This window comes from Rhagoletis zephyria, unplaced genomic scaffold (assembly GCF_001687245.7).
Source record: "Rhagoletis zephyria isolate East Lansing unplaced genomic scaffold, Rhagoletis_zephyria_1.1 Rzeph_scaffold_03010, whole genome shotgun sequence".
Taxonomy (NCBI): domain Eukaryota; kingdom Metazoa; phylum Arthropoda; class Insecta; order Diptera; family Tephritidae; genus Rhagoletis; species Rhagoletis zephyria.
Window position 1 is genome coordinate 2,979 of NW_016160094.1, and position 10,368 is coordinate 13,346.

At 34.3% G+C, this 10,368-nt stretch overlaps 1 protein-coding gene across 1 annotated transcript; it reads left to right on the forward strand.

Annotated features, from left to right (window-relative positions):
- Positions 1-7,348: 7,348 nt before the first annotated feature.
- Positions 7,349-8,812, forward strand: LOC108368209 (uncharacterized). The gene has a single exon (XM_017623003.1). It carries the CDS (start codon positions 7,349-7,351, stop codon positions 8,810-8,812), a length of 1,464 nt encoding a protein of 487 aa, XP_017478492.1.
- Positions 8,813-10,368: the final 1,556 nt, after the last annotated feature.

A 10,368-nucleotide genomic window follows, 5' to 3' on the forward strand; every position in this document is an offset into this window, starting at 1 on the left:
GTATTATTTATAATTGGAAATTTGATGATTTGAAAATTTTAAAGTTAATTATTTTTCGGTGATTACGAATTCACTTCAATGTCTACTAAGCGAACTTGAAATGTGTTAGTTTTTAATTAGGCAATTAAAATATGTCATTACTAGATTTTGACCACATCTCCACTCGTGTGAAACTCGGTTTAAAGTAATGATTCTAAACAACTTACATTTCGAGCTACTCGTTGTGCTATAAACAAATTTTTCAAATTATGCACGTTTATAGGTGTAAATTTTTTTTTTGAAAAATATATCTGATTGAAGCATATACCAACTGTTATTGTCTCATATAAATATCTGATTATTATATACTATGTATGCATGTATATTTCATTTAGNCTATAGGTGTAAATTTTTTTAGAAAAATATATCTGATTGAAGCATATGCCAACTTTTTTTGTCTCATATAAATATCTGATTATTATATACTATGTATGCATGTATATTTCATTTAGTTCAAACAGAAAAATTTGATTGNTTATAGGTGTAAATTTTTTTTTTGAAAAATATATCTGATTGAAGCATATACCAACTGTTATTGTCTCATATAAATATCTGATTATTATATACTATGTATGCATGTATATTTCATTTAGTTCAAACAGAAAAATTTGATTGAAATTTCACTTAAATTGTTCTCGATATTTTAGGAAGGTGGCTCCCTCTTCTTTTGTGTGACATCCATATTGTAATATTTTTTCAAAATGAATTTGACTTTTGAATAGGTGGCAACTTTCAATAAAAAATTTTAAATAGAGCTTTCTTAAAACTGTTTAAAATAATTTCAAAATAAAGCTTCCTTAAACATTGTTCTTTTCATATGCATGAAGTATTATTTCATTTAACTTCTTGATTAAATTTTATTTAACTTTTAAACTGGTGGCAACCCTCTTTAAAAACTTTTCTTAAAAAAAATTTTCTTAAACTTAAAAAATGTAAGTTGACGTTTTAACAGGTGGCAACCCTATTAAATTTAGAACATCTTTCGAAAAGAGTTTTTATTTAAATCCGGTTCGCTTGGCACCCATTCTGTAAAATTTCATTGAACTTATAGTTTATGTGCGTAAAATTTATTTAAGTCCAGTTTAACGTGAAGTAGTAACAAACACACTCACAAACTCACTTACTAAATCACAAATTTTTACATTTATAATACTAGTAAAATAGCTTGATTTAATTGCAATTTTAATAAATTAAATAAATGCAATTTGAACGTAATCAATATATCAAAATAACAGCAAAATAAAAGCCAATCAGCTGGATCTCTCGGATTTTTCAGAATCGTTACTGATAATTTGTTGACTAATCTGAATCACTGACGTACTTTGCATTGTTAAAAAAAAATGTGATTCGTGGTTTTTCAGTCTTTTTAACAACTTTTCGCTGAATTCTTCGCTTTCTGCTTCAGCAGACAATATCGACCCATAAATATCAGGATTTCTCAGAAACTGTAAAAACTCTTTTTATAATTTGAAATCAAAAAGACATAAATAGTTTTTATATTTTTAGGAACTGAAACATAAAATTAAATAATTTATGTTTTTTTGGCTTTTATTAGAAATTGTTAGGGACTTTTTAATTTTTCGGCAGATTTCGTGAATTTTTATGATTTCTCTGAGATAGTTTTATAACATTTCGTTTTTTTTTTCGAAGCAAAACAAAACCTTGGGCTCGGTCATTTTTTTCGGAGTGTCCGTGATTTTTTGGAGTTATCTTAAAGATTTTCGGAACTGCGTTGTTTTCATGTTGTTTTTTTTCTGAACTTTTGTANCTTAGAAATTGTTAGGGACTTTTTAATTTTTCGGCAGATTTCGTGAATTTTTATGATTTCTCTGAGATAGTTTTATAACATTTCGTTTTTTTTTTTGAAGCAAAACAAAACCTTGGGCTCGGTCATTTTTTTCGGAGTGTCCGTGATTTTTTGGAGTTATCTTAAACATTTTCGGAACTGCGTTGTTTTCATGTTGTTTTTTTTCTGAACTTTTGTAGGAGCTTTCTGAATTTTTTGTAACTTTTCGGAAATATTTTCGAGCTTTGCGGAACTTTAGGTATGTTTGAGTTTTATGAATCCCATAGAAAAGTGAACAAGAACAAGGACTTCGTCGCTAAAGACTTGCTCGATACAACCATGATTTAAATAACACCCGAGGCAGCAGTCCTAAGTATGCCCGGAATCGAGAACAATTTAGTTACACACAAAAGAATACGACCTCGTGCAACCGGTTACTCGTGCTCTACGAATGAGTGATCATTTGTGAACAACAAACAACAGCAGAAGACATGCAAAAAGCAAACACAAAAAGGTTAAAATCAGAGCTTCATCATTTCACAAAATGGCTGGCATATCTGACGGATAATAGTTCCATTGTGGCCACAAAAAGTATGCCACTATGTAACTAAGCGGGCAAAAGAAAATAGTAAGAGCATTTTTAGCAGAATCAACTGAACACCAATGGATTTAAGTGCAGAGTGGGAGCTAAAGAGCGAATGAAAAAGAAAAATGCAACCAGAATTGGAGTAGCCAGAAAACAAAGCTACATATTACTGCACTTGTTTGTGCGAAAAAACGGAAATTTTCGTGCAATGCTTGCTTGCCCCAAAGCGCAGACCGAATGAGGTTTCGTCTGCTGGCAGTTTATCAAGCTGTCTTTCGAAATACATTTGTGAGATTACAAAACACAGCATAAAACTGTTGCAAGCAGTGCAAAAAGCACTGGCTACCACAGTAAAAAATAACAAAACAACAGGCAAATGCCTAAACACCTAAAAGTATGCATGCGAGGTGAGATCTACNGTTAAAATCAGAGCAACCAGAATTCGAGTAGCCAGAAAACAAAGCTACATATTACTGCACTTGTTTGTGCGAAAAAAAAACGGAAATTTTCGTGCAATGCTTGCTTGACCCAAAGCGCAGACCGAATGAGGTTTCGTCTGCTGGCAGTTTATCAAGCTGTCTTTCGAAATACATCTGCAAGATTACAAAACACAGCATAAAACTGTTGCAAGCAGTGCAAAAAGCACTGGCTACCACAGTAAAAAATAACAAAACCACAGGCAAATGCCTAAACACCTAAAAGTATGCATGCGAGGTGAGATCTACAAGTGGCTGTAGTAGAAAGGGCCAGAAAATCAATGTGAAAATGAAATGGAAAAAAAATTGAAAACTGACCAATTTGTAAGGCAGCGATATGTTAGCTGTCATGCCATTACACTGCCTATTACTATGCTGCTTTGCTGAGTTTGCAAAACCTAACTACTTCATTTTTTTTTTTTTTGAGAAATTTTTCTTTTTCAGCCTTTATCTAATAGAGAAACGCATCTCATACATACATACATTCATATACTTCTGCTTACGCATCAACTACATAAACACTTTAATGTGCACATTTTTCAGCCATATGAGTAATTTATCAACCAATCAGACTGCCCTGCATCCAGTCTTTTCACCTACTTTGTTATTTCACCTCTATCGACAGTACTTTTTGTTACATTATTAATCACATTGTTGCCTCGACCATCAAACTGATTGTGCAACGCTCTCTGTGTACTTTTGCTAAAATGTTGGATAACGTGCATAGGTACTCATATGTAATAGGGCTCTATTGTTGAGCATTTTATGCGCATATGGCTTCTTTAAATTGGTTTATTGTGTTGCAATAGAGCAACAGCAGTGACTCAGCGGGAATATGTATTAATGCATGTTAGGGTGGTACTTAAAATATAAAAATTTGAAATACGTATGGGACACGCCTTTGTTTTGTTGTATGTACAGATTAAGGACTTCCACGAAAATTTCAAAAACTTTAAACTATTTTTTGGGTTACTACCATAGTTTTAAAAAAATGTTTGCCTGATAAATATGACATATTAATTCATATAAACACATAGTCATCGCCAGACGGATTCAACATGCAATACAAAGATCCAAACACTGTCGTTTGTTTAACAGGGCAATTCTTGCAACTGCGTTTCAACTCGCCACAGTCTTTCGTAAGACAATTGTATATTCTGACAACTATGTTGAAAGTTCTCTACTGTCTTTTGAAAGACTAGTTGAAATATCTTTTACATTAAATTTAAAAAAATATATAGGAAAAAAAACAAAGGAAAATTAAATGAAAAAATAAGAAAAAAAGAAAAACTAAAATAAAAGTAACAGTACAAATAAAACAAAAACAAAGAAAAATATTTAAAAAAAATTTATTTAAAAAATTCTTTTACAGATAAAAAATAAAATCTAAAAATTAATTTTGAAAAGGGAAAATTAAATCAAAAGAGCAGAAAATAGTATTTAAAATTAAATAAAGTCAAAAATTACAAAAAATTCAATTTAAAATACAAAAATAAAACAAGATATTATAACATTAAATGAAATAAAATGATATTCTTTTTACAATAAAAAATTAAAATAAAAACATATTAAGAAAAACCAATTAAATAAAAAAAAATACAAATAGGGAAAATAATTTCTAAAAACTAAATGAAATTAAAAATTATTTTTATTTTTTAAGAACTAAAATTTAAAAAGCAAAATAAAATTAAACTAAAAAAATAAAAAACCGAAACTAAAAAAAATGAATTAACTTCCTAAAAATTGAATGAAATTAAACTATTATTTTTTTTTTTAACACACATGTAAACATTTTAAGGAAATTAAATGAAGGAACAAAAAATTGTTATTGAAAAATATATATAAAATAACTTCCTTAAGATTAATTTAATTTAAAAATATATAATTTTTTTAAACAACACAATCTTAAAATCAAAAAGTAAAAAATTCCGCTGCCCGAGTACATGAACCCAGATCCTCCCGGATGGCACGCCAGTGCTTTGCTCACTCGACTATTGCGACTTTGGAGCGACGCAAGCAAAATTTTATTCAAGTGCTTTCGCTCAACATAGCTTTTCACCACGAGTGGTGAATTGAAAGACCTTTTTTCCTAAAAACTTTTGTGCTAGAATAACAAAAGTCTTCCGAACAATCTTGCCATTTGTCTTACGAAAGACTGTACTGTCTTAGCAAGAATTGCTTGTAAGTTTCTCGGCAAAAGTACAGCATTTTTTTTTTTTTAATTTTACCTAAGTTCTAAATATTACTCTACTTTGTTGAAGTTATAATAAAAATACGCGCCAAACGCTATGTAACTTTGATAGGGCCAAAATTAGCTGATTTGTAGCTGGTTGTTTTTCAAGGAAATATCGAAATCTGGAAGCCCACTCAAAATTCTAATTAGTCCAAGTGCGAAAGAAAAATTAATTTTTGATATTTTTTTCTCAAGCACTGAAAATTTGCCATAGTCATCATACCTTTGTCTATATTTACATAAAAATGTTTTCAGTTTTAAAAATGGACTCCAAAACTCATTTTTTAAAGGTTATAAAATTTTTAAAATAACGGTGATGTATCGTATATATTCAAAAATGTATAAAAATTATAATTGAGGTGGAACTTACTTCATTCAAATTATTATTGAAATCGGCGAATATAATGACTAAGTATTGATAATTTATTATTATAGCTATATCGTGGATGTTTTAAATTCATACTTAGAACAAAATTCAGATTTTGATATTTTTAAGGAACTGCCTAATGTATGTATTTACTCGAATGCAGTCAATAGCATAGTAGAATATATGGAGAGTAGTTCAAAAGGCACGTGTGTGCTTGTAATCAAAGGTGCACACAAAGGTGAAAAATATTACACGAGACAATAAATAAACTACACTACAGGTAATTTTCCACTCGTATCCTTCAAAGGTTTACGCACATCAAGAATTCAGCGTAATGTTTATAAGCCGATCATACACATATGTATGTATGTACTTGAAAAAATTTTAACAGCTATTGAATCTGTGGAGATAGTTTGTAGCTCGTATTAGGGCCTATGTAGCCTGTGCTTAAATCCGGCCCTGATTGTACCCATACCAGTGCCTCATTAAAATTGTTAGGTTAGGTTAGATCTGGTTGGGAACTCGCGTACGAATTACTCGTACTTTAACTCGGAAGCAAGCTTGCCCATTGTGAATATGTGAAGTTATTCCATATTTTCAGTTTAATGTCCGTTAAACCATATACCATCCCGGATGAAGCTGTGCAGCTTATTTTATTTTCACTTCCGCCTTCTCCACGAAACTTTTGAAAAAGCGTGATCTCAAATGCTTGAGACGCCTTGTCTCGAGAGCTGGGCATTGGTATAGGAAGGAATTAATTGTTTCCTGTTCTTCCTCCTCACGTCAACTTCTACAGAGCTTGTTGGTAGACGTCATCGATAGAGCGTTGGTGTACAGTGCCCGGAGATGACGCTAGTACTACTGAGGTCATGAAACAATGGTGCATAGATCACAGACTGGCTGAAGTTTAAGCAGTATATCCGAGGGTCATATTAGGCTGAATTATGTTCCTTTGGGGATCAAGCGAAGAATAACTCTTGCCAACAGATGCTACCTTGGGCTCGGTAGGCAATTGAAAAGCAGCACCTTTTCTCGACTAACAAAGGACCGGTTTGTACTCGGGATGTAAAACTTGTACAAACTCGCAAAGAAGATACTTTTTTGACCTTGACCCAAACCGACGAACGTTGTATTGCCAAACAAGAAGAAGAAGCAAAATATTGGAAGCACTACAGTCACAGTAGAATAGTGTCAGCACACTCTCAACGATCCAAATATGTGATACCGTAGCTATACTTTAAAGCGAATGTCAAAGTTACTATTGAGATAGAAGAATGTCGTAAGGGCGTGAGAATGGCTGACTACGTTTGAGCATGTCTAAACAGCAGGGTTGGATCCATTATTTTTTAATCTATTTTAAACGGAGAATGCATTTAACAGTATTGCAAAAAAAAAAATATTTACTACGTAATTTATACAAAAAAAATTAAGTGGCAATCTAATAGATCTCATATCGTAATCCACGTTTACACAGTAGCGGAAGTTGCACCCTAATCACAACGATTGACTTGTTAATAAGAGTTTTACACTCTCTCAAACGCACATTATACGACTCCTGCAAAGTGTGTAATTTTTTGGTTAATAGTGCGGCGCGCATAAAACTATGCAAAAATCACTAAACTTATTACTTTACATCTTTAATGAAGTCTCAATGAATTGTTAATTAATTTTTAGCACTTGCTACCAAAACAATTGACTTTAACTTATCACCAATAAAGATTACTGCATATCAGCTACGACAAAGCATTTTTACCACTTTAAAATGATAAGATTTTCCCACCAGTTATCGTTCACGTGCCACTAAACATTTATATGCCAAATACACCTTCTAAACGCGTTTTAGTCGAGCGTGAGCATTAAAATGGCAAATACCAAAAGAACGTTAGAACTTTTTTTCGCGCTGCTCTGCTTTTCAGTCGCAGTGCAGGCAGGTCTACTGCAGTCGAAGCAACGCCAGAGGTATACTGAACTCAGCACCGTGGTACCAGCGGTGGAGGGTACAGACCCTACACCACCATCGAACATTACAACTGACAGTCCAAACAATAGCACCACTGACAGCCCATTCAACACAACGCTGACTGCACCCCCATCAACCGCTACATCACCACCTGACAGCGGTTCGGGCGTTGTAGTGCGCGGTGACTGCGCATTCGACATAAATGGCGAACTCAACGATCCAGCGCCGATCTTTACGCCACGCAATCACTTCGACTGGCTTGTGCCCAATGCAGCCGGTGTGGTGGAGCTCTCCAATGGCGCCTACATCGACATGTACTGCAGCACATCGTTTATGGCGCCATTTACCAATCGCACAAAGGTCACAGCACAGTGCCTGCAGAAGAAGTATTTCCTGGTCGACGGACTCATCTATCCATTCGCCAATTTCAGCTGCACTGCTTGGCCAGCATACACCGCGCGACGTACCGGCCGCCCCTGCAATGGTGGCACCGATCTGCTGGAAGTTGGCTTCGAGCTCGAAGCTGGTTTTCTACCCACAATGGACATTTGTCACGATGAAGTGAATGAGGTGACACGCTACGTCCACCACGTGCTAAATCCCTCCAGCAATGGCTATCAGCATGGCGTCTCACGGCCTTCCTTTATCACTGGCGACTTCTATAATGGCAAAAATGTGAATAATCTGTACACAAAGGTAGAGCAAAACAAAACTATTAGCCAGATACTCGGCATGGATGCGTCACCCTACTTCAATGATACCATCGATGTGTACATGGCGCGCGGACACATGGCCGCCAAGGTGGACTTCATTTTCGGTGCACCACAAAAGGCTACATTCTATTTTGTGAACGCGGCACCTCAGTGGCAGATGTTCAATGGCGGTAATTGGGAGCGCATCGAGGACGGTGTGCGTCGCTTTGCGAGCGATCAAGCGTTGACCTTGGACTGCTACACTGGCATATGGGGTGTGTCTACACTGCCGGATGTTAATGGCGTGCAGCAGGAGCTGTATTTGGCATTCGATGAGAATAATAATGGACTGATACCAGTGCCAATGTTGTACTTCCGCGTCGTCATCGATCGCGAATCGCGTAAAGGCATTGTGTTGTTGGGTGTGAATAATCCGCATATTTCATTGGAGGAAATCAAGAGAGACTATGTGATTTGCAAGGATGTGGGGAGACGCATCGATTGGATTGGCTGGAATAAGGAGAACTTGATGAAGGGTTACTCATACGCTTGCGCAGTTGATGACTTTTTGAAGGTAGTGAAGCATTTGCCTTTGGAGGATTTATACACGACTGGGTTGTTGGGTGTTGAGGAATTGAAAATCGAGAATGCACCGATTTGGGAAGAGCACTGATGTGGTGGCAACAAATGAAATAGAAATGCAAGTGAAAAAAAGCATGCTCTCGTAGTTACATATATATTCCTATGTGTACTTAGGTCGTTTAATTTATTATCTGTAACTACTTGCTATGTGATAATAATTTTTTGTTTATTGTTCCTGTCGGAATTAAAAATTTATTAGTATTCTTTATAATCAAAACTTTTCTTGATAAGAGAAAACTAATCACTAGTTAATCCATATCACTTATCAAAGAATGGATTGAGATATTTGATAATGTTTTCAAATTGTATAAGACTTACGAATGACTAACTACGCGTTAAACTGGACTTTGCAGTATAGGAGCAATAACTGAAATCAACTCTCGCCCTGATACAGCTCTGCCTTGTGTTTCACTTCCTGTCAAAGCAAAGTATTCGAGAGAGCGCCAAATAACTAACAGTTCTGGTGTCCAAAAAATCAAGTAAATTGTATATTACTTGAGACTGGAGATCGCAGGGGAAACTATTGATAAATTTTAGAAGAGTCTTACCATCCACCATTAAAGAGGGACAAGCTCTGTCAACTGATAGATGAACAACTCTGAATCAGTGTGACCGCGGGCTTGTGCAGAAATGTTTATTACAAAAGTTGTTAAAAATTTTCGTCCACGAGGCGCAGAAATTGCTTAGAAGTTCAATTTTTAATAAAAATGATTGAAAAGCAAAAAAAAATATATTTTTGCAACACAAATAATTTCATTGTATAGTTTAATGTTTCTTAAATATGCACGAAAAAATTTTTTTCTTCGGACACTTACTTTCAAAGAAATATAAAAATTTCCAAAACACTACAAAAATGTTCAATTGTTGATTAAAAAAAAACTGGAAATTGGAATTTGGCAACAAAAATTACACAGTGTACTGTTCGAATACAAAACTTGTCGGCTTACTTGAGAAAGCCTTACCTAAAACTAAAAAATAAATTTTTATTGGTGGATATGGAAAATAATTGCAACGCGCTTCACTGGGACAGTAAGTTTGATTTGATTTTGAAACTTGGCAAATTAGTCCACTCTCTTAGCACTTATGTGCGAAGAAATTGTAAACATCTCTGACAAGCTTTTCGACTTTTACGGGTATTTTTTACACGATTGGAAAAGTATCAAAATTTAAAAAAAAAGTATACCTCAAAAGTTCATCGAAAAATATATAACTTTTGATCCACTTGGATCAAAACGGTCACATTGCTCTGAGCTCGGATAATAACGACGTTCTTCTGCCACAAAACGCTATATTTGAAATAGTGTGAGTTAGTGAGTGGGTGAGTTAAGCTGAAATTAGTCAAGAACGCTGAACGTATACTTAAACTGTATACGAAGCATTTTGTCGATTACTGGAGCCCTCAGTGTTGCTTACTACAATGTTGCCACTCATTAATGCCTTTTCATAAACTTACCTTTTCAACTACAATGCCTTATTCAATAGTAAATTTCAAATATTTTCAACGTATTTTGAATAGGAAATTATAACTTTTTTACCATCAGCAAAACTGAAGAAGTGGCAACCATCTATAGAAGGAAGAAATCAGCT

Bases quoted from the DNA above. Each gene is read 5' to 3' on its own strand.
- LOC108368209 (XM_017623003.1), top strand. From the start codon at position 7,349: ATGGCAAATACCAAAAGAACGTTAGAACTTTTTTTCGCGCTGCTCTGC.